Here is a 27154-nt window from a genome sequence, read left to right as displayed (position 1 = left end):
CTCACTGTCGCGGCCTCTCTTGTTGCGGAGCACAGGCTCCAGACGCGCAGGCTCAGTAATTGTGGCTCACGGGCCTAATTGCTCCACGGCATGTGGGATCTTCCCAGACCAGGGCTCGAACCCGTGTCCCCTGCATTGGCAGGCAGATTCTCAACCACTGCACCACCAGGGAAGCCCCTCCATGAAGGTTTTTTGGTCACCTCTGTATCCCCAGGGCTGAGAACAGTGCCTGGCGCATAGTGGATACTCAGGAAATGTGTTAAATAAGTGACTGAAGGAGTTGCATCTTGATTGTTTAAGGCATGCCCTGCATAACCATCGGACATTAACACATCTGTGTATATATCCCAGATTGGAAAGAACCATGAGCGGATATTGCCCGTTTCTCTCAGGGCTGGTTTAGAAACCACCTTTGTGGGTTCAGGCTAGGAGATGTCACCACTGTGGCCGATATTGTGCCCCTCTGGCATTGGAAGGTCGGCTCTGCTCGTTCACTTGGCCATTCATTTGTTAATCCATCCATCTGCTTATCTGCTGTGTGCCACGGGGACATCTGGTACATGAGCCACCATATGAAATGGTGCCCCTTGGATTGTGCAGTGCACATCCTGTACAACCCCACATGGCCATCGGATGCACCAGGTGCTGGGAGTAGAGTGGTAGAGAAGACCTAGGAATGGTCTCAAGAGCTCACAGTATGATGGGGGAGACAAACACTAAATAATCAAGGACATCATTGTGCTAAGCGCGGTGCTGGAGGCGAGCCTGGGGAGCTGGAAGAACCCTGAGATGGGGTCCCCGTCCCAGCCTGGGGGGTCCAAGATGATATCTAAGCCAAGTCACCTCCTCTTCCCCCTTCTCTCCACGTGGAGCTGGCTCAGAGCAAGGTGCTCATGTCCTTGAAGAAGCAGAGGCTGTGGGCTGGTGAGAGGCCTGTGCCGTCTCCCAGCTGGCACACCTGCCCTACGCTCTGTAATACTTTCTCTCTCTCCCTCTGGTGCCCGGAAAACAGGCGTGAAGACAGAAGGTCTGTCTGCATTTTTCTAGCTCTCTTTATGTTTGAACACTTGCAGCTTTTAGAGTAGGGGGCTGGCCCAGGCACTGTACTTGTCAGGGATGCACCCAGAACACGTGGGATGGGGAAACCACGGCACAAATGCAGCAGGTCCCTCAGCTGTCCTTGCCCCTCACCCTTAAGGAAAGACATTCATCCAAACCCTCTGGGCATTTAAGTGGGGGAACTCAAGGGTAGGGAGTTTTACCTTGGTACTTAACACTTTCTTGGGTCTTGTGAATTCCCAGGCACCAATGTGATGGATGAGGAGGAAGGTCAGTGACAGCGGGGTTGGAGTTGGCTGTGCTTGCAGAATGAGGCTGCAGATGGACTTGTCCTGCTGCTGCATGCCTGGGAAGGGACCCTTGAATGTCTGCCTTTCCATCCCTTTCCATCATTCATCCAGCATTTATTGGGCACCTGCTCTGTGCCTGGCTTTGTGGTTGGCCCTTGTGGATACAGTTCGAATCTCCAGATTTCTTACAGGCCGGCTGAGTGACCTTGGCTAAGCTTTACCATCTTTGCAGGCCAAATGACCATGACCAGCATGCCTTGAAGGAGATCCTGGTTGCGAAATGCCTGGCACACAGTAGGTGGACGATGAATGGTAACAGTTTGATTATAACGACCCCACCCATACCTCCTGGGCATGATCAAGACCCAGGCAGGCCAAGACAGCACCGGGCTGATGGCTTCCTGATGGAGTAGCTGCCAGGTGGCTGGGGCACCGGAGGTGGGATGTTTCTAGAAGAACTTCAGCAGGAAAGGCTGCCCTGGCTCCTTCTGGTGACAGAAAAGTGTGAACCGGCCACCAGAGCAGACGCCTCCCTCCTGTCTTCCGTAACCGGCACCTGTGGCTGAGGGTCCAGACAGAGGCCCCTTTTGGAAGCCACAGGAGCCAACGCCAGCCAGTTAAACTAGGGTGTTTACAGGCAGCTCAGAAATCAAAGGCAAAACTGAACAAGCAGGACTCAGGCAGTGGGAACTCTGGGCATGAGACTCCTTTAGGACAGAGCAGTTGGACAGATCTTTGGTCCTGGGGCCACCGACGGCTGAAAGTGCCGGGGGGAGGGGTTCTGATAGGCTGGCCTTGGGCAGGTTCCCCCTTGGCTGGGGAGCCTGGGCGTCCTGGCAGACAGGCCTGGGAGACTCGGGGGGGAGGGGGACTAAGCCCCTGCAAATTATGGCGTGGTGCAGCACACATGTTCGGTTCCCCTCCTAGGACTCTCTGTCCCTCCCTTGCAGATGAGAATTTTCCAGCTGCCCCAGTTGGCGTATCACCTGTGGGCTAATTGGGTGGAGAAGACGGGGAGGCAGCCATGGAGGCCACTGTGGGGGCCTCTACTGTGTGGGAAGCAGGAGGGGGAGGGAAGGTTGAGGCTCCCAGAGGGCCCCTGGGCAGCCGTGCAGGACAGAGGGCTCTCTGAAGCCCCCGCCGCAGGACAGGTGTCTCTGGGAGTGTTTTAAAGCATCCCCATCCCTGCACAGAGCAAGACAGTCAAGGCCGGGCTTGGGCCCCAGTGCTGTGCATGTATATGAGCACTGTCTGCATGCGGCTGCATGGGAAGTCCTGCTTGTTATCACGCTTCTGTTTGTTTTAGGGTTTTTTTCCAATTAAAAAAAAAAAAGATGCTGATATTTAAGGAAACATTTAAAGCAGTGATTCTCAATCCTGGCTGTGCCCCAGAATTATCTGTGGGACATGTTTAAAAATGCAGATATAACAGTAAGCGCCTCATCAGCATCTTACATTTACCGAGCACCAGGCACAACCTCATTTCGTCCTCCCACTAATGAGGGCGGGTGCTGTTGTTGCTCCCATTTTGCAGATGTGGAAGTTGAGGCTCAGAGAGGTTCATTGCTTCTGCAGTACCCACAGCTGGGAAGTGAGAGAACACTTCCCACACGTCCCAGCTACCTGACTGTGCTCTCAGCATGGGGGTTGGCCTCCCTGGCAGAGTCAGTGCAGGGACCTGGCTGGCCCAGGGCATCCTGGGTGATTCATTCACAGCCAAGATTGAGAATCATCAGCTCAGAGCTCCTCCCATCAACCCAGGAATGAGCCCCAGCCCTGGTTCCCTTCCATCTTCTGTTTCTTCCTGTGGCTGTCGCCTGAGAGAACCTGCCTTTCTGGATTCTGCTTTAATTCATGTCACATCAGCATGTTCTCAGGGTCACTGCTGGCTGCGTATTTATCCCTTCATATAACTTCTGTCCTGCATCCCCTCCTCTTCTGGGGTCAGTCCTTTGGAGCCCTACCTTATGCTTCTCTCTCCTGCTTTCTCTGTCCTGGCACCAAAGAGTGAGGAAATCAGTGCAAAGTGAGCGGTAATAAACGTATCACTGAGTTGTTGGAAGATTAAAGGAGAGACTGTATTTCAACACAGCACAGTGTCTGATGATAAATGTTAGCCACTGTTCTTAAGGTGACGGTGATCATTGTTGATGCTGGGCGGATACTTCCTGGGATTGGGGCAGATATCCGGCTGGTATGGTGCCCCGTGGTGGCTGTATCAGTTGTTGAAGTGTTGAAATAGTTCCTTATTACTGGAAAAACAGCCACTGCCCTAGCAATCCCAGGTACCCCTTACCCTGATCTTCAGGCCCTCCCCTTGATCCGGCAACCAGAGGGTTAACTCTTGGCTGGGGGCATCTGGGACTCTAGTGTCTGATGCCCTTGTCAAAACTAGTTGTCATTTATTTTGGGTTTCGCCCTTGTTTGGGATGCTTGGGGACCAGAGGACTGTGCCCTTTCCCCCGAGTGGTTCACTGTGTCCTGACTCCATTATCCGAGCTTCACACAGCACAGATGCCATCACCAGAACTGGATTTTACTGGTCGCTGCTGGCACAGGACACTTGCTCGGGCCCAGGGCCCTTGAGACGGTTGCAAAGCACCATCCCTGCCCCAAGGAAGCTGGCTCCAATATCTCCTGCAGCCCAGCTGGGCAGCCTGTCCGTGGCTACAGCAAAGCAGGTCTTGCTTTCTGAGCTTCCGGGAGGCCAGGTTATCTGCCATCTCCCCCCACAGTGACAGGTTTTGGTGTCCAGCTCTTAAAGCCACGATTCCCCCTCCCCGCTTCTGCCAGGCTTAGCAGGTGTTGGCAGGCCAGGGAAGGAGGTGAAGCAGGTGGAGAACGGCATGCTGGTGACGGACGCTGCGGGGAAGCAACTGCAGAGGTAAGGCGGGGGGTGGGGGGTGGGGGTGGGGACACCCTGGGGATTCTCCCAGCATCACGTTTCTGCCCCCTGCCTGGGGGGTGGGGAGAGGAGGGAGAAGGGTGCCCGCGGCGAGGCTCACCTACCAAAAAAGGCTTTCAGCTTCTGCCTCCCTCCCAAATCCTTGGGGGGGGGGGACTTCACTTCCCAGGGAACAGAGGCCCAAAGGGGAAACCTGGTTCTGTTCCTGCAAGGCAGCACGGCTCACACAGGCCTCACGATTTACCCATCCGTCTGCGCTTCTGACACTCAAGCTCCCTACATGGTGTGGCTCTTTGCTCAAGTCACGCCGAGGGGCCTGGAACGTTCAGGCTTTAAGAACCAGCAGCTGATTCAAAATAGAGTAATAGTGACGGCTGCGTTTTATGTCCTGTTAGGAGCCAGGCACAGTGCCAAGCCCTGTACGGTCTGTGGACCTGGAGGTAGTTACTGTCATCTTCCCATTTTACGGGTGAACAAACTGAGAGCTGTCCATAGGTCACGCAGCTGCAGAGAAGCTGAGCTTGAATTTGAACCCGAGTTCGGCCTCTGAGCCAGTACTCCTAAGTTCTACACTTCGGTGCTTTAAAGAAGGTTGCTTTTGGTTAGATCATTGGGTGTTTGGAGGAGTGGCATTAACCTCCCTGTGCCTCAGTTTCCTCAGTTGTCAAATAGGGTCTTTGGTGCACTCACCTTGTAGGGTTGTAGGGAGGCTTGTGTGATTCGCTGCCTGTGAAGCCATCAGCACTCAGTAAATGCCACTCAGTTATTATTTGGGTGAGCTGGGGCCGCCTGAGTTTACTTCTTTTGGGGTGGGGAGATTTCACAGAAATGGGCTGGGACGGAAATTGGCACAAGCATCTGTGCCCCTCAGAACCCTGCCCACGGTCCCCTCCTGAGCCTGGCTTTGTATCATACACGAGAGGTGGACATACTTCCTTCCTTCTCTGCTGGCGCACCAGTCCCGGTGGTGAGCTCGGTGTGTGTGTGTGTGTGTAAAGCACTTAGAACAGTGCCTTGCCCGGAGTCAGCCGGGGGGTGAGGGGACACTGCCCTGGTCTGTGCAGGCGGCCAGCATAATCAGTCTAAGAATTAGCTGAGATGAGGCAGGCGCCTACAGGCTGTCCTGGGACGTAGGGGCAGGTGACTGCGAGAGAGAGCCACAGGTGGACTGAGCAGAAACACACAGAACACTGGGTATTCGTTTTCCATTGCTACATAGCCAAGGATCACAAGCTTAGCGGTTTGTCATCTCAGTTTCTGTGGGTCGAGGTGTCCAGGCACAGCTTAGCTGGCTCCTCTGCTCAGGGTCTCTCACAAGCTGTAACCAAGGCATTGGCCAGGCTGGGGTCTCAGCTAAAGGCTCGGCTGGGGAAGGGTCGGCTTCCAAGCTCATGTGGCTGCCTGCAGGACTCAGTTCCTCAGTTCCTAACTGGCCACAGCCTGGAGCACCCCTCCATTCCCAGCTCCGTGGGCTTCTCCAACCTCCACACTCGCTTCATCAAGGCAGGCAAACCAAGAAGGCAGTAGAGTTGACGACCAAGGTGGAAGTCGTACCCCATCCCTTTGCTTGTGTAGGTCTGAGCCGTGTACACACACACACACACACCATGTCATTCCCCAAGCATACACCTCCCCAGGGAAAGAGACTGCCCCAGGGAGGAAAGCGCTCTGGATGATGATCTGTCATGATCTGCATAAAGCTGGTGAGTACTGGTGGGCAGGAAATGCTTTCTGAATAAAGTCCGCATAAAGGAGCGGTTCTTCCGTGGGGCCCCGGGGCCAGACCCTTCCCCTCTCGGGGTCACCTATGTAAAATCAGAAGGGTGAACTAGTTTGGTGCTTTGGGGGCCCACCTCTGCCCAGGGCCTCCATGCGGTTGACGCCCGTGTGCCTTGCTTCCCCAGACAGCTCAGCAGCTCCTCCTACGGCGGGGACATCAGCCGGCACCACACCAGCACCGCGGAGCTGCAGAAGCCCGGGCCCGTGGAGGAGGACACCTGGAAGCTGATGGAGGCAGACAAGGCTCAGACTGGGCAGGTGAGGGCGGCGGCCCGCGTCGCTGTGCGTCCCTGGGGGCTGGGCCCTGTGCGGAGTGCTGGGGTTGTCTTAATTCATGTCTTCCTCACAAGGAGCCTCGAAAGGTACTGTTTTAAGGGCCAGAAACCAGACCGGAGGGCCTAGGTGACTTGCCCCAGGTCACAGCTGGTGCGTGACAGAGCTGGGATTTGAACCCAGCACTCAGACTCCAGGGTTGGTATCTGTAGTCTCTGCCGTCCTGACCACCGCCTCCTTTGAGCAGCTGGGGCCCTTGTTAGCCGTAGGTGACCCAGGCGCCTTAAATCAGGGCCTCCACCTCACGGGGTTCAGTTGTGTGTGCCTTGGTTTCAGGTCATCACAGACTCAGCCCTATAGAACATTAATTTATAGTGGGGGTGGGTGTGGGATTAGGATTTCAATTTACAAATTCGGGAGGAGACACAAACATTCCGTCTATAGCAGTAACAATCACAAACTTCTCTTTGTAACAAGGAGAGCAGGTTTCAAGCTCTTGTTTTACTGTGTTTTTTTATGATCATCTGTTTCAGGCAAGTGTCAATTTTCTGTTTATGGTAGTAATGCAAAGTTTATTTTTAAAATTAAAGTGGTCTTTTTTTTTTTTTTTAATAGGGAGTAGTGTTTTAAAAGTAAGTTTAAAAAAAGTACACAAATAAAAATGAACCTATGAAAGGTGATACGGGAACGAGCAAGGTTGGGGCACTGTTCTCTCAGATCTACCTGGACACATCCAGAATTTCCCTGGCCCTCTGTTTCCAGCTCCTAACCTCATCTTGGTCACACCTGTGTCTGGGGGCAGAGGTGGCTGTAGGGTGTTTTCCTCCCTTGCTCTTAGTGACCCTCCAGGGAGCCAGAGAAATGCCCAGAATCAAGGACTTGAGAAGGAAGGGCCAGAGGTGCTAGGCCCATTTAATCCTCACTTAATCCCCACACCACCCAGAGCAGGTGGGTCCCGCCAGTATCTGCATTCTACATGCAAGGAAAACAAAGACCTGGGGGCTTGTAACTTGCCGAAGTCTGAACAGGAGCGGAGCTGGGCTCAGCCCACCCCGGTCACTTCTGACTCCCATGCCCACCTTGTTCCTCTGCTCATGAGGAAGGGTCCCAAGTCCTGCAGAGCAACTCGGGGTCAGCAGGCAGCTCAGCTGCATGAGGGGGCCAGGTGATGAGATAAACACGTTCTTTATTCTTACACCTCCTCCCCACTCTTTCAGTTTGAAGAACAGAGACTTGGAAAATAAAAATCAAAAGGAAACACTCAGCTATACCTTGGACCTCTGTTCTTCCACCTGCTTCCTTTTTTAACCAGACTGCACCTCAAGCAGATGATGTTTATGACCCAAAATTCAGCATGAAAAGCCTGATGTGACAATGAGCACACACACAGGGAAGGATAGCTGGAGTTTGTTGAAACCACGCCCGGCGGGTTGCGTGTGGGGCTGGCCCAAAGCACGTTGTCCCTGTCTGTGGTGTTCAGCCACCCTTTGCGTGGCTGCACGTAATTACGTAGCCCCCATGCTGGGCTCCGTAGGGATATAGGAGTGAAAGAAGCCCCCAACTGTCACCTGGTGGAGTTGGGGAACGGGCTGAGCAATGGGAGGCCAGTTGCGATTGGGAGGAATTGGTGTTGGGTGTTCAGAGGACTGGGGGTGGGGGGGATGTGACACTTGGTCGTGGGTGCTAGGCAACACGTCCCATCTTCCCATTTTCTTCAGACTCTTTGATGGCTCCCTAATGGTCCTGGAGTAAAAATCTGAATCCTGGACAGGATCTCTCAGGCCCTGTGTGGTCTGGCCGCTCCCTGTTCTTCAGCCTCATGTTGCTCCAGCCATCCTTTCCTCCTTTCAGGTTCCCTCCTACGTCAGGGCCTTTGCACATGCTGGTCCCTCCGCCTGGAGTGCCTTTTTTCCATTTTCACCTGGTTAATTCTTTGATGTCCCTTCCTTAGGGAGAACCTCCTCTGATACCTCCCCACCCTGGGTTAGGTCAGGATGCCCAGTTTTATACTCGTATGAAATCATGTACCGCTTCCAGCCCTTCTCTGGGATTATGCATTTATCTGGGCAATGATTTGATGAAAGCCTGTCTTGCCGCTTGACTGGAAGCTCCATGAGGGCAGAAACCTTGACTTTGCTGCTGATGACTTCTTTGCCGAGGAACTAAGGGGGAGGGGGTCGTAGGCATGAGCACAGGTTAGGGGGCTGGACCACAGGGTCTGTTGAAGTTCCTGACCTTGGGTGGGCATGGCTGCTGGGTGCATTCTGTAAGATGCCTTCTCTCCCTGGTCTCAGGTCAAGCTCTCCGTGTACTGGGACTACATGAAGGCGATAGGACTTTTCATCTCCTTTCTGAGCATCTTCCTTTTCCTGTGTAACCACGTTGCTTCCCTGGCCTCTAACTATTGGCTTAGTCTCTGGACTGATGACCCCATCGTCAATGGGACCCAGGAGCACACGAAAGTCCGGCTGAGCATCTATGGAGCCCTGGGCATTTCTCAAGGTGGGCCTCCCTGCCCCCCCACCTGCTGTCGGCACTTGGAGCCACTTCCATGTCTTCTTACAGGATTGGGTCCCCCAACTTGTCAGGGTTTTGCAGACCCACAAACCAAACACACATGAATAGTAACTATCACATAATAGACACTGAGGTATTTGTAGAATGAATGTTTCTCGAATGCTCTGTTTCGTGTGGCCCTAGGAGACAGAGGGAAGGGGAGCTCCAATGTGCCCATTTTACAGATGAGGAAAGTTGAGAAATAGAAGGCGACCGAGGGCCCTTGCCCCTCGTTGTTCTGGCAGGGTAATGGTGTTTCTGTAAAGTCTTATTTGAGGACTTTTGCCTGCTGCCTAAAGGTGGGAATTAGTTTATACTAGTGGTTCATAACGCAGGCAGTGTTGTCCTCAGAGGACATTTAGCAATAACTAGCGATACTTAGAGTTGTCACAGCTTCAGAGTAGGGGTGGGTGCTACTGGCATCTAGAGGCCAGGAATGTTGCTAAACATCCTGCAGTGCACAGCACAGCCTCCACAGCAGAGGATGTTCCAGCCCCAGATGTTAATAGTGAGGAAGTTGAGAAATCCTGCATATACCCTTCCTGTGGTCCCATGATGGTACCTAGACACAGCAGCGTTAATAGTCATAGCTAATGTTTACTGAGCACTTACTTGGTGCCTGGTTCTGTTTTGAACACTTTAAGGTGTTTTAATTTATTTTACTTTTGCAGCAATCACATGAGGTAGGAGCTAATGTTTTCCCCATTTTAGAGATGCAGAAACTGAGGCCCAGAGGGGTTAAGTAAGTTCCCCAAAGTCATGAAGCTAATACATGGCACAGCTGGCATTGAGCAAGGCAGTTTGGCTCAGAGCCCATCCTCTTCACCACCACGCTACATGGTCCCTGAGCTGTGTGTTTATGTGCTCATAAAAATGATGTTTTTATGATAAATAAGTGTATACAATAAGTGTATACAGTCTGCATTTTGAGCACTTCTTGTGTACCAGGCACATTGCCAGGTGGGCCCTTTACGTTCAGCAGTGCTACAAGATGTGTCATTGTCCCCATTTTACAGTTGAAGAAACTGAGGTGCAGAGAGCTTAAGTGACTGAAGGAAGGTCCCATGGCTGGTGACTGGCAGTGATAGGATTTGGCTCCAGAGTCTGTTGTCCTAGCCCCTGCCTCCTGGCTTCCTTCTTTGATCAAGGAGACCAAGATCGAAGCCTCTCCATCCCTGTGAAATCACCTCTCTGAACAGAAAGGGTGCCCTACTGTGGCTTGTTTGAAGGGACCATAAATGTCTCATGATCTCTAAGAGATGGCTTTGAAAAAACCAGAAGAGCAGGCATGGAGTTCTTAAATTTCTCAATCCCTAAAACTCCCTCAAAGGGCTAGGGTCTGTGGCCTCCAGATTATAATTAAGAGAAGATAGAGCACAGAGAGGGTGTGATATTGACCTGGACTCACAGCAGCTGTGTCCGTTCCAGAGCTGTGCTGTCCAGTATGGTAGCCACCAGCCTCATGTGGCTATTTGAATTTCAGTTCATAAAAATTAAATAATATTAAAATATCAGTTATAGAGTTACACTAGCCATATGACAAATGCTTAATAGTCGCATGTCGCTAGTGGCTACCACATGGGACAGCACAGATACGGACCATTTCCATTACCACAGGAAGTCCTGTTGTACAGCGCTGGTCTAGAGGATGTGGCATACAGATTAAGAGCATGACGCTGGAGCAGGCTGCTGCCATTGGAACCCCAGCGCTGCTTCTGATTGGCTGAGTCTATTGAGGGCAAAGGAATTCACCTATCTGAGCTTCAATTTCCTTACCTGTGGCATGAGTACTAATAGAACTTATACAGGGTCCTCATAAGGATTAGATGCATGTAAAACTCACACAGTGAGGTTTGTGCATACTAAGTGCTCGATTAATAATTGCCACCATCATTATTGTTATTAGAAGCTGGGAGTCCAGGCTGCTTGGTCCACATGGTCACATGGCCACTCGTCCCTGCCCTCAGCTCGGTCCCTCTCCCATCGTGGAATTTAACACAAGAGTGTTTGTAGGTATCACAGTGTTCGGCTACTCCATGGTGGTGTCCGTTGGGGGCATCTTCGCCTCGCGCCGCCTGCACCTGGACCTGCTGCATAACGTCCTCAGGTCGCCCATGAGCTTCTTCGAGCGGACCCCCAGCGGGAACCTGGTGAACCGCTTCTCCAAGGAGCTGGACACGGTGGACTCGATGATCCCGCAGGTCATCAAGATGTTCATGGGCTCCCTGTTCAATGTCATTGGCGCCTGCATCATCATCCTGCTGGCCACTCCCATGGTAGCCGCCATCATCCCGCCCCTGGGCCTCATCTACTTCTTTGTCCAGGTAAGAGGTGGGGTCTTAGGGTCCAGGACGAGCCCAGCTCTGTATCACTCTCCATGTGAGCACAGGGCTCCCTTTGTTTTATGTTTCCTCAGTGTGGGGCTGTGGAGGATGTGCTGGAGGAGGGTTAGATTTATTTTTGTCAGTTTTGAATACCTAAGTTGATTGTTTTTAGCTTGCAATAACCAAATATCCTTTTTTCCTAATAATAAGGGTTTTTTTTAAAGCTGTAAGTTATAAAAGAAAATAAGCTATAGCCATAAAGGCATCTTTATTATTAAAATTCCTTTAAGTATGAAATTCTTTAGGTCCTAAGCCCCCTGCAGATAATGAAGACATGAATAACAGCAACTTAAATATTTTTTTCCCTTGTAATAGAAATCTTGAGGTGTAGGCTATTCAGGGCTGGTGTGGCAGCTCTATGAGCTTGTTAATATCCCAGACTCCTTCACTGTGGGTTGTTTTTTTTTGGGGGGGGGGGCGGGGAGGGTGTGTTGTTCTGTCGTCTTTGCCTTCCGTTCTTAAGTTGGTCTCATGGTCCAAGCTGGCTACTGGAGCTCCAGCCATCACATTTGTATTTCAGAAAGTAAGCTTGAGGAAAGGGAACAGGGCAGCAAGGGAGCATTTGACAGCTGAGTCAACATCAGCTGTGGTGCTTCCAGTTGACAGATGAGCATGTTGAGGCCCAAGTGGTGGAGCTGGGAATGTGAACTCGTGCCTGATTCGAAAGCTCTGGCTGGTAACTGCAGTGCTGCATTGTGCTTTCCTGCCTCTGAGAGGTTAGCTGCAGCACAGTTGCTAGTGGGGGACTGCTGTTTAGATGGGAGCGTAATGATTGCTGCACAAAATAAGAGTAAGAAACCACGAGGTGCTCCATACCTCAAACCGCACTCTGTGTGGCCTGTTCGTGTGGGTCCCGGGAGGCCTTGGCCCAGTCAGCCAGCCCCCAGACCCTCCCACACTGTGGCCCAGTGACTGGTGAGTGTGAACAAAGGTGGAATCAGAGCAGGTCCCGGACCCTCGTGGTGTTCTCTTTAAATTGGTGCCAGCTTTTCTAGAAAGTCATCCAGCTGCATTTACCAAAAATATTATCCGAGTTCATACCCTGGCTGGACAATTTCCTGAAGGACCCAATTCAAGAGAACAAAATGGGCCAAATGTGACGTTTGAGGCAGCTCAGATATCTGCCAGTAGCAGGGCCTTGAGCATACCATGGAAGGACTGGGTAATGGAATGTTATGTGCCTTTTTTTAAATTAATTTATTTATTTTTGGCTGTGTTGGGTCTTTGTTTCTGTGCAAGGGCTTTCTCTAGTTGTGGCAAGCGGGGGCCACTCTTCATCGCGGTGCGTGGGCCTCTCACTATTGCGGGGTTATGTGCCTTTAACGGGAGAATTAGGAAGACACTGTTGCGACGCCGACAATTTTATTTTTAAACAACAAAGCGAATGAAGTTAGCAAAGGACCAAGTTGTCAGCACACTGTCATTATAACTAAGACGAAGTGCATCATGTGTGTGGGCAGGACTGGAAAGATGAGGCACAAAAATGAAAACATTGCCTTTCTAAGGGTTGAGATTATGGGAGAATTTGGTTTTTTAATGGCTTTTAACTGAGTATATGCTTGTCCTGTAACCCAGCAGTCTCAATCCTCAGTGTGTATGCAAAAGAAGAGAATCTATCAAGCAAAAAAAAAAAAAGCTAGAATGTTCTTTGCATCTTGATTCATGATAGCCCCAAATGTCCATCACAGGAGGATGGATACATACATTGTGGTATATTTATACAATGACTCAGCAGTGAAAAGGAATGAGCTACTAATACACACAAGGAGGATGAATCTCAGAGATACTATGTTGATCGAAAGAAGCCAAACACAAAAGAGCACATTTGTGTGATTGTGTTTTTATGAAGTTGAAGAACAGGCAAGTACAATGTGATAAAAGTCAGAGTAGTGGCTATAAGGGGTATTGACTGTGAGAGGACACAAGAGAATTTTCTAGATTTTGATCAGGTAGTGGCTATGCAGGTGTAGATAAACATAAAATCCATAAAGCTGTAAAGATTTAGTGCACTTTCCAGTGGATGTAAGTTGCATCTCAAAAAGTGGCTTTTAAGGGTATATGTGTGTAAGGGTATGTATTCTCTCTCTCTCTCTCTCTCTCTCTCTCTCTCTCTCTCTCTCTCTCTCACTCTCTCTCTCGGGAAAACATCTAAAAGGTTATACACTGAAGGGCTTCCCTGGTGGCGCAGTGGTTGAGAATCTGCCTGCTAATGCAGGGGACACGGGTTCGAGCCCTGGGAAGATCCCACATGCCGCAGAGCGGCTGGGCCCGTGAGCCACAATTACTGAGCCTGCGCGTCTGGAGCCTGTTCTCCGCAACAAGAGAGGCCGTGACAGTGAGAGGCCCGCGCACCGTGATGAAGAGTGGCCCCCGCTTGCCACAACTGGAGAAAGCCCTAGCACAGAAACGAAGACCCAACATAGCAATCAATCAATCAATTAATCAATAAAAAAAAATAAATCTTTAAAAGGTTATACACTGAAATCTGAATAGTGCTTATCTCTGGATTGTGGACTTAATGTAATGTTTATCTGATCTTTCTGTCTATATCACTCCAAGATTTTAAAAACTGGATATACATTACTGTTTTAACTTAAAAGCAAGTCATTTTTAGAAAAAGGAGTGTAAGAGGTAAGATGATGTGGAATTCTGTTTGGGCTTCCACATTGCTGGAATAAGGCATTTCTGCCCGTGGAATTGTTTGGCATCCATGAAAATTACCCGGCACACGTCTTAGTGTCTCGGCTCTCAGCCCGCTGCCTGGCACAGGGCAGGTGTGTGTCGGGCAGTTATTTTCACTCATGAGACCAGGCAATGTCTTGGTCTCTGGAAGAGTAAGGTGAGTCCACGAGGTGGATTACGTCTCCTGGAACAGAGCTTAAAAGGAAAGCTAATAATTATTTTTTAAAAATCAGGCTATTCCTTAACAAAAATAAATCTCAGGTTAGCTTTTTAGAGGAAATAAAATTCTGAGGACATGACAAGTGGAATAAATTGAGCAGGTAAAATGTTGTGGAACTGTTTCCACCCAGGATGAAAGAAAGCCAGGGAGAGGAGATGATTCTAGGAGAGGGTAATGGGGACGGATGCCGGGGGGCCTCGAGCCAGGCAGGAGGTCTGGATTTCATTTCGCTGCCAGAGGAAGAGATGGCATCTGACCGTGTGCAGGGATTGTCAGAACCACTGTTCTGAGATGGCCCTGGTTGGTGTGGTCCCTGGCTGAGTTTTCAGAGTTTCTGGAGCCCCAGAAGGCTGCCCAGCTTGCAGTTCAAGTGACCACGTGAGCTGCCATCCAGAAAGAAGTGGCTGACCTTGGAGGCCCTGTCAGAGCCACCTGTTCTGTTCAGTGCTCTCCGTGGAAGGTCTCTGCCCCCAAAATGGCCCAGGGCACCCGGCGCAGGCCAGGAGGCAGGAGGCCATGTCCCTGAGCACCCGGTGTCTGCTTGCCAGACTCCGCTGTTGATGAAGCGGCGTTACATCTGCAGCACGTCCAGGAGAATAGAGGTGTCTTCAGATGACCAGTCCAGCCTCTGTCACAGCTCCTCAACACTTCCAGTGAGCGACTCCATCTTGTTCCATCTCTAACGAGCTGAATGCCCGGGGTGAGGGCAGGAGCAGAGCGGATGTGGTCCCTGTCCATGGGGACGGGCGGAGGCAGGGGTTTGCGCTGAGATCTGGTTGTCATAAAGCCACACTGCGGCGCCCATAAACCCTAGAGGTCAGTGGTATCAGAGGGGCCATGCAGTGCTGAGGTTAGCACTTTGACGGGGTTCAAACTAGCTCTGCCACTTCCTAGCCACGTGACCTTAGGGAAGAGGTTGTCTTTAGTTTACTCATTGTGAAACTGGAATGAGCACCTCGTACGTTTTTGGTGAGGATTGCATGAGCTGATATATGTGAAAGAACTTAAAACAATCCTAGGATGCTGGGCTCCACGTAAGCGTTAGCTGTTATCATCATCACCACCACTGGCAGTATTGCGGGCGCTGTGCCTGCTGTTCGCCAGGTGAGTCGGGACACCCGCTGAGAGCAGCCCAGCTCCAACATTTCGCCCCTGGAAGGATCCAGACTTTCTCCAGCTCAGCCCTGGGAGGCTGGGATGAGGGACCCTCGCCCACTCCCCGTCTGTTCTCTCCCACAGAGGTTCTACGTGGCCTCCTCCCGGCAGCTGAAGCGCCTCGAGTCGGTCAGCCGCTCCCCGGTTTATTCCCACTTCAACGAGACCTTGCTGGGGGTCAGCGTCATCCGCGCCTTCGAGGAGCAGGAGCGCTTCATCCGCCAGAGCGACCTGAAGGTGGACGAGAACCAGAAGGCCTATTACCCCAGCATCGTGGCCAACAGGTGGGCGTGCGGCCATGGGAGAGGGCGGGGGGAGCCTCCGGGTTCCTGGATGAGGGTGTGGAGCCATAGACTCGGTGCGAGGAGAGGACAGTATGACCATTAAAAGCAGAAAGGAGCACGGTCAGCTCGCAGCTCCAGGGGCATTGGAGTGCAGGGACAAAGAGTTCTTCTGGGGTCAGAAGATACTGCAGGAACCATCATTTAGCTGTTGTCCTGGTGATACAGGACCATCAGTGACGGCAACCTCAGCTATTGAGTGTTTTTGTGCCATGCTTCTCATCACACCACCCCCGTGTGATGAGTATTGGAAGCAATTTACTTATTATTAGGTTGAACCATGTGAAATTGCCATTTGGGGGATCAAGAATGATTAAACATCATCAATCAAAAAAAGGGGTAGAAGTTTGCTAATTATTGATGAATCTGGAAAAATACCCTCCTCACTTGCTTACATCCTGATGTATTTTTTGAGGTGTGGGATGGAAAACTCTGGAGAGGGGTAATAGCACCCTGGAAATGACCCACTGTGCACAATGTAATCCCATCGTGTAAGACTGGGCAGGGAGATTGTGAATTACTGGAGAGAACCTTGCCTTCCCTTGAAGAATTTTTAGGGAGTCTGTCAAAATCTGGGTGTGTGTGGGAATAGCTCACCCTGAGGACCAGTCACATGGATCTTAACGCTGTAGTGGAAAAAATATTGATAATAGTGTCTTTTCTAGAATGCTTTACATTTTAAAACATTAAAATAATGTTCCTATGTGATATCTTATAAAAGTTAGCTTTAAACCAGTAAACCTGTTTATATTTTAAAGGTAAGGTAATACATTTTAATGTTTCTGAAATGAGGGTGATCTGGGTCTGGGAACCCTTTGGCTGTGTTGAAAATGGTGGTTTATTTCTCACTCCCACCTCCCCCTCTCCGGCCAAGAAGAAAGTTATTTTAAATCAGGGGGTGCCTCTTACAGTTGATGATTTCTTAGTATTTAGGAATTTTCTGGGCCATATTTTTAAAAAACGCACACACGGGTATATTTTAAAGGTTTCAGTGAGAAAAAGTTGGTTCTTAAAAAGGCAGGCTTCAGTTTCCTGGAAAGGTCACTTCTGGAGGACTCTATTTAAGTTCCTGGGGTTGCCAGATTAGTGAGGAATTCCTGAAATCATGTCCCTTCGGCCCTTCCCCATGTCCCATGAGCAGGGCAAACGAGACCTCTCTCAGGAACTATCGGGGAATTATTTCGGTTAGCAAAGTGGCCACCTCCCCCCGCCCCCCCAGCTGGAAATCAAGTCCCTGAAAAGCTGACTCCGGGCGCGTGTGTGTGTGTGTGTGTGTGTGTGTGTGTGTGTGTGTGTGTCCCCGTCCCCCTCTGCCTGTGTCTCCACGTAGGTGGCTGGCTGTGCGGCTGGAGTGTGTGGGCAACTGCATTGTCCTGTTTGCCGCCCTGTTTGCAGTGATCTCCCGGCACAGTCTCAGTGCTGGCTTGGTGGGCCTCTCAGTGTCATACTCACTGCAGGTAAGAGGGGGTGCTCTCAGGTGGATTTTCCAGTTCTCTTAATGGGGAGCCAGTTGTCAGGTTTTGGGGCCTTTGCTTTGGATCTATGTGGGAGCGGGGGAGACGAAAGGGGGCCAAGTAGAGTTTGAGGAGCAGGTCTAGAGCCCAGTGACCGACTGGCGCAGGAGAGAAATCAGATGTGCGGCCCTGCTTCCCCCATCAGCCAAGGAGAGTCCTTGATGGCATGAGAGGATGCCCCCAGCTACAAGAGAAATGTACTTAATCCTATAAATTTCCCTTGAAGCACTGCTTTAGCTACATCTCCCAAATTTTTGATACATTGTGTTTTCTTCTTAACATCCAGTTCAAAATATCTCTTCATTTCCTTTCTGATTACTTGTGTGGCCCCTGGGCTATTTTGACATGTGGTGCTTGCTTAAGAGACACAATGTAGGAAGTCTGGCTACAGTATGTGGGGTTGCTGTTTTCTGTACCTTTGTTATCTGAAACATTTCATAATTAATAATGACTTCCTGAAAATAAAGCAACTCTCGCTCACTCTAGAAGCTCCATGTGCCTCTTCCACTCACAGGTCACCACTTACTTGAACTGGCTTGTTCGGATGTCATCCGAGATGGAGACCAACATTGTGGCCGTGGAGAGACTCAAGGAGTATTCGGAGACTGATAAGGAGGTAAAACAAGCCCTTGGCCTGACCTCCTGGCCATGATCTTCGGTGTGGCTTTACCCAAAAGAATCCTTTGAGCCCTACCATGTGGGCCTTCAGTAGGCAACCTCTGTCTGACAAAAATAATCTTCTGTTATTTGTTATGTATTTTGCGGGGGGGACTTACATTATGGAAAATGAATCATACTAATTTTCTCTTTAAATAAGTTTAAAAATTAAATACAAATGAGTCGTTTAAAAATATTAAAAGTCAGGAACAAGAGAATCAGTACATGGATATTGCAAAAATCATGTTATTGGTAAGGAATTGACCAAAGTTTGGGAAACCCTGCATTTATTTAACCCAAGTCCTCATTTTATAGGTGGAAGAAAAAGGCATGTAGGGAGGGACGATGGCTGGTCTGAGGTCACACATGGTCCGTGGGACAGCTGGGAGTAGGACCCAAGTCTCCAGGCTTTGGTGCCATGTTTCCCCTAATAACTGCCTTATTCTGCCCACACACCACCTCCGAATAGCAGTAGTAGTGTTAATAATGGTAATAGCAGTGATGCTTGGAGATACCACCATCCCCACTACTACCAATAATAATAGTAATAGGGACACACATATTGTGCTCTTGTGGGGTGTCAGGGCCTGGACTAAACATGTTACATAGACTAATTCATTTATTCTTTACACAGCCTTATAACTCACATTCTGCTGTTATCCCCATTTTGCAGGTGAGGAAATGGACAGAGAGAGGTTAAGTTGCTTGCCTAAGATCACATGGCCGGTAAATGGCAGACCCAGGATTTGGGTGTGTGCCTTTATGCCGCACTTTATTCCAAGAAAATGCCCCTTGGGAATGAGACCAAAGTGACCCTGGTTAGACTCTGTCTTGAGGATTTACAGAGGTGAACTACGCCAGGTCCTTTAATGCTCTGACTCGGTGAACCAGGGCCCACTTCATCAGACAGCATCTGTCAGAATGGTGTGAGCGCCCCCTGTGGAAATAACAGCACATTACACCAGGAGTTTCCCACCCTACGTTGAATTTATCTATTTATTTATTTTTAATTTATTTTTATAAAAGCTTTCGAGATGTAATTCATATGCCACGCAGTTCACCCGTTTAAAGTGTGAAATTCAATTTAATTTACTTTAAAAAATATTTTACTTATTTTACTGCTTTTAATTATTTATTTTTATACTTTTAGAATAAGAGCATATTTGAAAAAGACCAAAGAAAGATCACCAGAGTCCTACCACTATTAAAATATATGTATTTACTTATGTGTTTATATATATTATGTATGACATTTATTTATAGGTAGAAAGCTCCACCCACTTCTCTCCAGTCCCCTCTGTGTTCTTATAGCATGTCCCCTTATTTATATAAAGGGTGTAAAAAAAAAATTAACGTAAGAAGTTTATGGGGGAGAAAGGATGGACTTTCTCTTTTTTTATTTATTTATTTATTTATTTATTTTGGGCTGTGCTGCGTCTTCGTTTCTGTGCGAGGGCTTTCTCCAGTTGCGGCGAGCGGAGGCCACTCTTCATCGCGGTGCGCGGGCCTCTCACTGTCGTGGCCTCTCTTGCTGCGGAGCACAGGCTCCAGACGCGCAGGCTCAGTAGTTGTGGCTCACGGGCCTAGCTGCTCCGCGGCATGTGGGATCCTCCCAGACCAGGGCCCGAACCCGTGTCCCCCGCATTGGCAGGTGGATTCTCAACCACTGCGCCACCAGGGAAGCCCGGACTTTCTCTTTCATTGCCCTCACCATTCCTCTCCTTCCCTGAAGATAGCCCTGAGCCTGGCCCAGAGCACATCCAGGTGTAGACCTCAGGAAATGCTGAACTGAACTAAGCAGCTTTTCAGAAATAGGGGCTGTGTGACCCCAGGCAAGTTGCTTTCTCTCTCTGTGTTTCAGTTTCCTCATGTGTAAACTGGGGATAGGAGAGACCCCACTCGTGGGATTGTACTGAGGATTAAACGAGGTAGTGTGATAGAGTGACCTTCAAGTGTTAGCTGCTGCTTTTACTGTCGACCTCCAGACCTTAGAAGCCATTGGAGTATCTCACCTTTACCCTTGTGTCTGTCTAGAGAAGACCGCTCATTCATTGATTCAGTCCATGAGTGTTTATTGAGCACCTACTATGTGCTCTGGGCCCTGGGATATAGCAGTGAACAAATAAAAGAACCTGTCCTCATAGAGGGGATTTCTAGTGGGTGTGGGTGACAGAACAAGCAAATATGTACTTAACATGCTAGGAGGTGGGTAAGTGCTCTGAAGGAGAATGGAGTGGGGGAGGGGAGAGACGGGCCCAGGGCTAAGAGGGTGGTCGCATTGACCTGAGATCTGTAGCAGGTGAGCAGGTCCAGAGGGTAGTTTGGGGAAGAGCACTCCAGGCAAAAGCAGCCGCAAGTGCAAAGGCCCTGAAGCAACAGGTGTGGGTGTTCATGGAACAGTCCAGAATTCAGCGTGGGGAGCATAGTGAGCGAGGGAGAGGGCCGTGCGGTCAGAGGGGTCATGGAGGCCGCTCACACAGAGCCTTAGGGCGCGCACGTGAGATGGACTTCAGACTCCTGAACCCCACCCCGCCACCCACTGTGACTGCAGGCTCCCTGGCGCATCCAGGAGATGGCACCGCCCAGCAGCTGGCCCCAGGTGGGCCGAGTGGAGTTCCGGGACTACGGCCTGCGTTACCGAGAGGACCTGGACCTGGTTCTCAAGCACATCAACGTCACCATCGACGGAGGGGAGAAGGTGGGTGCACTTTGACTCCCACCAGTTCACGGTCGGGCGTAGGTTGCCACCAGGCAGATGAAATGAGCTTCGTCATTTTCCCAGTCTGTCCCTGTCCCAAACCACAGGGTGGAGTGGCCTTTTGGGGAGGGGCTTATGGAAGTAGAAGCTGCTCAGAGAGTGTCCCAGCAGGGTTGCAGACTGGTAGCCCGAGGGCCAAAGGAGGCCCACAGATAACGTTTTGAAAGAAATCTAAGTTGCAAATGTTGAAAAATCTGGAATGTTTTATATAAAAATCCATTTCCTGCTTTTCTTGAAAGATCAGAACATCTGGCAACACTGGGCCCATCCTCCTTGCCTGGCTCTTTCTAGACAAGACATGAGCCTCCCAGTTCACCGACTGGTCCCTTCCTGCTCCATTCATGTGCCCACTCGGCCTGTAGGCTTTCGAGTTGGCAGTCTCTAGAACAGAAAGACGTCATCGTCACTACTAGGGATGGCTCAAGGGACATGTGAAATGGACAGAATTTTGGAACGTATTGCTGTTCCTGGAAGACATCCTTGCCCTGAGACCAAGGGTCCTCCTGGCCGTTTGCCAGAAGACAGTGTTTCATCTCTGAACATACGGATTTGTTAAACTTCCTACCCCAAGGCTCAGAATGTTCTGTTCCCATGAGAGAATTTCTCCAACTTATAACAAGGGGAGGAACAGAGTGGGCGGTGTTCTCACTGACGCTTTATGGCTTATGTTACATCATGAGACTCTGCTCTGTGAGTTGCTGTCAGAGGGTGGAGGAGCTGGCCTCTCCGGAGCCCAAATGAGAAGGGAGAGTTCTAACTGGAACATCAATCATTGGCCATTAAATGGGGAGCCCAGTTCCCTCAAGAGAGGATAAGTAGAGGCCAGCTCGTATCCCTAACCTCTTTTTGCTTACTCAGCTGGGATGCAGGGGGATCTGCTTGAACCTTTGAGATGTTTCAACAGCTCAGATATTTCACCAGAACAATCTGATTATTACTTAATATTATCTTGAGTTGAAAATAACTAACTTATAAAAAGAGCTGATTATAATTTTAATTTCTAAAAAGAGCTGGCAAAGAGAAGGGAGTCCTTCTTGACCTTTGGCCAAAACAGCCCCTAAAGGAATGTCTCTGGGAAGCTGCTGAGGGTGGGGGCTATGGTGGGAGGTGGGTTGACCAGATGACTGAATTGCTCTGGGGCTGGTACTTAAAATGAGGGCACTATGGGGCAGGAGGTAACCCCAGATAGCAGCATTCCCACTTCACCCTGGGCCCTTACTGTCCCACAGGTTGGCATCGTGGGGCGGACAGGAGCCGGGAAGTCATCCCTGACCCTGGGCTTGTTTCGGATCAACGAGTCTGCCGAGGGAGAGATCATCATTGACGATGTCAACATTGCCAAGATCGGCCTGCACGACCTCCGCTTCAAGATCACCATCATCCCCCAGGTGGGGCCGACAGGCTGGGCTGGGTCACGCTGAAAGCGATGTGTGTGTATTTTCAGGACAAACCTACCTTTATTCCTACGTTGTTACTTTCATGGTTTTTTTCTTTTTACTGAAATTATGCTATGTTTCTTCATGGAATCTCCTCTTAGCACATAAATAACAGTGGGACTTAAGCAGGTTTCATTCATTCCTTCACTCCTGCCACCCAGTAGGCAGCTTCCTGAGCATCTCACAGGATCCAGTTAAGATACCGGCTTCTCTGCCGGCTGTCGGTCAGCACGGGGATCTCTGACCCTCCCAAGAGCTAGGCGAGAAAGATGAATTTTCTAGACTGATGCCAGTAGGTGGTGATTCCTTAATACGTTGCCTTTTTTTTTTTTTTTTTTTAATTTTATAGCTACTTTATTTATTTATTTATTTATTTTTGGCTGTGTTGGGTCTTCGGTTCGTGCGAGGGCTTTCTCTGGTTACGGCAAGTGGGGGCCACTCTTCATCGCGGTGCGGGGACCGCTCTTCATCGCGGTGCGCGGGCCTTTCACTATCGCGGCCCCTCCCGTTGCGGGGCACAGGCTCCAGACGCGCAGGCTCAGTAGTTGTGGCTCACGGGCCCAGCTGCTCCGTGGCATGTGGGATCTTCCCAGACCAGGGCTCGAACCCGTGTCCCCTGCATTAGCAGGCAGATTCTCAACCACTGCGCCACCAGGGAAGCCCAATACGTTGCCTTTTAGTGTTGTTTTGCCTTATATTTCTTCTAAGGTTCTTATTTGGAGGCGGGATGGGGAGGAATCCAAGTACCTTGCAATTAGGAATTGCCCATGCTGCATCTCCCTTCCCGAAAGTTCCCAACACATTTGCATATTGAATGCTCTGGGAAATCTTGCAAGAAAGAAATCTGTTTTATTTCACTTAACCCAGAGTTTTCCAGGCTTTTTTCCCCCATTATTGACATCTTCAGAAGTGGTGATTCCAAGGGACTCTGAAACCCCATTTTGAACAATTCTGGCAAGAACTTTCTACATTGCGCCTCTTTGCCCCACCCGTGTCCACCGTGACGTGAGCCTCATATGTCATCTGCCATCTTCCCTCCGAACAGGACCCCGTTTTGTTTTCGGGTTCCCTCCGCATGAACCTGGACCCATTCAGCCAGTATTCGGATGAAGAGGTCTGGACGTCTCTGGAGCTGGCCCACCTGAAGGGCTTCGTGTCGGCCCTTCCCCATAAGCTGAACCACGAGTGCGCAGAAGGCGGGGAGAACCTCAGGTAGGCGGGGGTGAGGCCCCAGCCGGGTCTCCTCGGCTTCAGCTCTCCCTCCGTCAGGGCGTTTGTAGGTGTTGTCCATTTCCATCTGGTTCAGACCTGGGTTTGAGTCCCAGCTCTGCCACGTGAGCTGTTTTGTCTCTTAACCTCTTGGGGCCTCAGTTTCAGTATCTAAAGTGGGTTTCAGTCTAGGCTCATTTTACCATGAGGTGTAACCAGGATGGCCAAAACGCTTCCTTGCTTACACCAGGTCCATTCAATGGAGAGTGGCTATCAGTTGTTAAACTTTGGAAAGGCTTCTCTTCCAGTCAGTAAATAGCACTGCTCTGAGCCCTCCGTGTCCCCACCCACTGCCCCAGCTGCGGTGGTCCGTCTCCCAGGCTCCCCAGGATCCACCCATGATCCAGCAACTGAAGTGTTAATGCCTGGCGCAGCAGGGATCCTGTGCCTCTTTCACTTATCCATCACCATGACAACCAGGCACCGAACCTCAGGTGTGTTCAACAAGAGCCGTGACCGCTCACACACTGGGGCGGTCAGCCAGGCGACTCTGCTAGTCTTGGCTCACGGACGTGGGTGGTGGCCGCTGGCTGTAGGCAGATCTATTCGGCCTCTACTGGGGGCAGTTAGATTCTGCCCCGTGTGTCCCTCATCCTCCAGCAGACCAGCCCAGGCATATTGTCATGGTGATGGCAGAGGTGCAAGAGTGAGCAAAGCCTGGTGTGCATTCCCATTTCAAGCCTCTGCCGGCCTTATGTTTGCCAGCATCCTGTTGGCCAAAGCCAGGCACGTGATTGAGTCCAAAGTCCGCAGTGAGGGGCCCTACAGAAGGCATGGATATGAGATCATTTTTGCTACCTGTTATTTTGGATATCACCTCTGAGCCCTGTGTTGAGAACGATTCTGAGCCTGCTTCTAGCTCAACGGGAAGACCGTTCTGATCGATTAGTGATGTCTGCCATGGGCACAGATGTGGAGAGTGGAAGCGCTCTCCTGGTCTAAGCAGCACCCAGTGTCTCTTCTCCCTTCTCTCAGTTCAGGCCTAGGCTCAGGGTCGGGGTGGTTTTGACACTGTTTCCTGGTCCTTCTCTCCCGGTCAAGCGTCGGGCAGCGCCAGCTTGTGTGCCTGGCCCGGGCCCTGCTGAGGAAGACGAAGATCCTTGTGTTGGATGAGGCCACGGCGGCTGTGGACCTGGAAACGGACGACCTCATTCAGTCCACCATCCGGACGCAGTTTGACGACTGTACCGTCCTCACCATTGCTCACCGGCTCAACACCATCATGGACTACACGAGGTGATGCCCTGGCACAGAAGGCCTCCGGACCTTGTGGTCCACCCCAGTCACCCGTTCGTTCATTCATTCATTCATTCATTCAACACTGTCCTTATGCCTAGTGACAGCCTGAGCTGGTGGAACCTCTCTTTGTCCTGGTTAGTACCAGGCATTTTTTGACATCACTCAATCATTTATTCAGTCAGCACGTGTGGAGTGCCTGCCACATTCCTGGCTCTGTTCCAGGCACTGGGGACTGAGCAGGGAGCTGTCAGACAGGGAGCCTGCCTAAGGGACCTTATAGATTAGTTGGGGGCTGGGTGCAGAGACAGACAGTAAACACAGCAACAAATAAAAGGGAATTGTGCTGGGAAGGAAATGTAAAAGGCGATAGTACTGGGCGTAGCATCACAGGACATTGACATTGACTAGAACTGGGGTTGAGGATGGGCAGCCAGGTAGAAGGCTACTGTAAGAGTCCTGGCATAGGGTGTTAGGGGCCTGACCCAAAGCAGGGACTTTCCCAGATGGGCTCTTGGGGCACGAGGTGCCAACCCCTTCCCCACCCCTCATGTCTGCGTCCCCTCCTTGCAGGGTGATTGTCCTGGACAAAGGGGAGATCCGGGAGTGTGGTCCCCCCTCCGGCCTCCTGCAACAGAGAGGTCTCTTCTACAGCATGGCCAAAGACGCTGGCTTGGTGTGAGCCCAGAGCGGGTGCAGCTACTCAGAACTGCAGGGCCGACATGCCAGCAGCCAGGGATGAGTCGGCATCCTTGGGAACCCAAGCCTCGCGTAGACTGAAACCAAAAAAAAAAAAAAGAAAGAAAAAACCAAAACACACAGAAAGCAGCCACCCTCTGGCCCCCTGCCTGGAATTGGCTGTGAAGAAACAGGAGAGACACAGGGATGCGGTGCCCCCAAAACACGCACATCCTTGCCTCTGTTACCCCCACAGACGCACACACGTTCTCACGCCCCTGGGAGGGCACATGTGCTCTGTGGGGTGGTTTGGGCCGCCAGACTTCCAGAGAAATCGGTTGCATAAAACATGCTAGTGACCAAATCCAGCCAACTGCCTCAGATCTCTCCAGCCGAAGTCTGTGGTTTCCAAGCTTTCGAGAAGCTCCCTGGTCCCCGACACCTCTCTGTCCTTGCCTGGCTCTACCCAGATGCTTGTTTCCCCAAGGCTGCAGTTTGGAGGTGAGGGGCCTGGTGAAGATCATTTTCACTCTCAGGCAGTGTCCTGCGGGCCGTGGACGCGCTTCTCACCAGCCATCTGGTCTTCTGGGTGCTCAGACGTGGGAACCAGTGTCACAGCACTGCCTCCACCGGGACTTGCTTCATGGGCCAGAGGCCGCATGTCTCCCAGCGCTTCTCGTTGACGGGACTGGGCTGGCCTCCGGGTGACCTGGCCCTGGAGCTCCAGGCCGGGAGAGTTCTCTCAACGTCGACTTCCCCGCTTGACTGCTCACCTCCTCACCCGCTCCCGTCTTTGCCTTGCCTTCCTTCCTCCCTCTTTCTACCTGTAGCTAGAATGGGTTTACGCCTCCAGGTGCTGAAAGAGAAGACCTGCTCATGGTTATGCAGCGTTCAAAGCCAAGAGCGCTGGTGCCTCCAAGTGTGAGCAGTTGGTACTGAAAAGAGCCCCGTTGAGTCTCCTCCTTGTTCTTAGATTTCAGTTTCTCACCCGGGGCCTCTGGTTGGCTGTCAGGGGCGGCAGGGTGGAGAACTTGACTTATGGTTACTGAGTCTCTTCTGGGACAAGAAAAGAACCCAATCGTGAGTGTCAGTGATTTTCTTTTTCTTTTTTTTTTTTAAGTACTGCTCTAGGGAGAAAAACAGTCTCAAGACTTTAATTTCTTGGGAGGAAGTACTGGGCCGAGGAGCGGCATCCCAGGGAATGGCCATGTTGGCTCAGCATCTGGTGGTTGGTCCCTGTGTTCCTGGAAGGAAACGGGCAAGTGGGGTCCTTTCTTCAAAGCCCTTTAGGTCCCTTGATTGGAGACCAAAGTGAGACCCAAAAAGCAAAGAGAGGTCACGGCTGCCCCAAGATTCATGCTCGCTATGTGAATTACGTTGCTGACTTCAAGCCAGAGAAGCATCTTTCTTCTTTTAGGTGGAAATACATATTTATTTTTTGTAAGTTAAACCATTATTTCACATTAGATAAACCAAGTGTTTCTTGGGGATCTTTTTGTAATGACTTACACTGGAAACGTGAACATTTGCAAATAATTTGCAGTAAAAAAAAAAATATTTTATTTCTTTCTAAATGACTGTTCCATTTTCTTTCTAGCGAAGGTTCCTGCCATCTCTCCAGGAGTCGGGATGGGGCACCCTCTCATCTGCTGCTGTTCTTTCTCCTTGGCGAGCATGTTGTTTCTAGCGGGAGCTCTTGGAATTGGGAACCTAGAGATTAAGAATCAGGTGGGGTTTGGTGGGGAATCGGTGTAGCACGGTGGACAGGGTCCTGTCCTTGTCATCTGCAGGCTGTGTGACCCTAGGCAGGTCACTTAGTCTTCGTGCCTCGGTTGCCTCATCTGTAAAATGGGGCTGATCATACCTGCCTCCTGGGCTTGTTGTGAAGATGAGCACTGATGTGTGTGTTACGTGCATGGGTTGACCCAACCCAGGTTGGGTTATAAGACACAGGCAAGGCAA

General features: G+C 50.6%; 1 protein-coding gene across 3 annotated transcripts in view; it reads left to right on the top strand.

The window, feature by feature from the left end:
• The window catches only part of ABCC1 (ATP binding cassette subfamily C member 1), a 134176-nt gene extending 107379 nt beyond the window's left edge, over positions 1–26797 (top strand). Inside the window, exons 20-32 of one of the 3 annotated variants that reach the window (XM_057528350.1) lie at positions 1303–1329; positions 4143–4233; positions 6159–6291; positions 8601–8808; positions 10876–11186; positions 15388–15587; positions 16975–17101; positions 17673–17774; positions 20367–20513; positions 21803–21961; positions 23055–23221; positions 24320–24514; positions 25088–26797. In XM_057528350.1, the coding sequence (XP_057384333.1) occupies positions 1303–1329; positions 4143–4233; positions 6159–6291; positions 8601–8808; positions 10876–11186; positions 15388–15587; positions 16975–17101; positions 17673–17774; positions 20367–20513; positions 21803–21961; positions 23055–23221; positions 24320–24514; positions 25088–25196 (1976 nt within the window). In that variant the 3' untranslated portion in view covers positions 25197–26797. Of the gene's footprint in view, positions 1–1302; positions 1330–4142; positions 4234–6158; positions 6292–8600; positions 8809–10875; positions 11187–15387; positions 15588–16974; positions 17102–17672; positions 17775–20366; positions 20514–20812; positions 21264–21802; positions 21962–23054; positions 23222–24319; positions 24515–25087 lie in introns of those variants that run through there. The other 2 variants (XM_057528351.1, XR_009005303.1) reach the window with 2 other exon arrangements.
• The last annotated feature ends 357 nt before the right edge of the window (positions 26798–27154 follow it).

The sequence above is a fragment of the Balaenoptera acutorostrata genome, chromosome 15, assembly GCF_949987535.1.
Source record: "Balaenoptera acutorostrata chromosome 15, mBalAcu1.1, whole genome shotgun sequence".
NCBI lineage: Eukaryota > Metazoa > Chordata > Mammalia > Artiodactyla > Balaenopteridae > Balaenoptera > Balaenoptera acutorostrata.
Note: the sequence above shows the minus strand (reverse complement) of the source record. Positions and strands in the feature narration are given on the sequence as shown.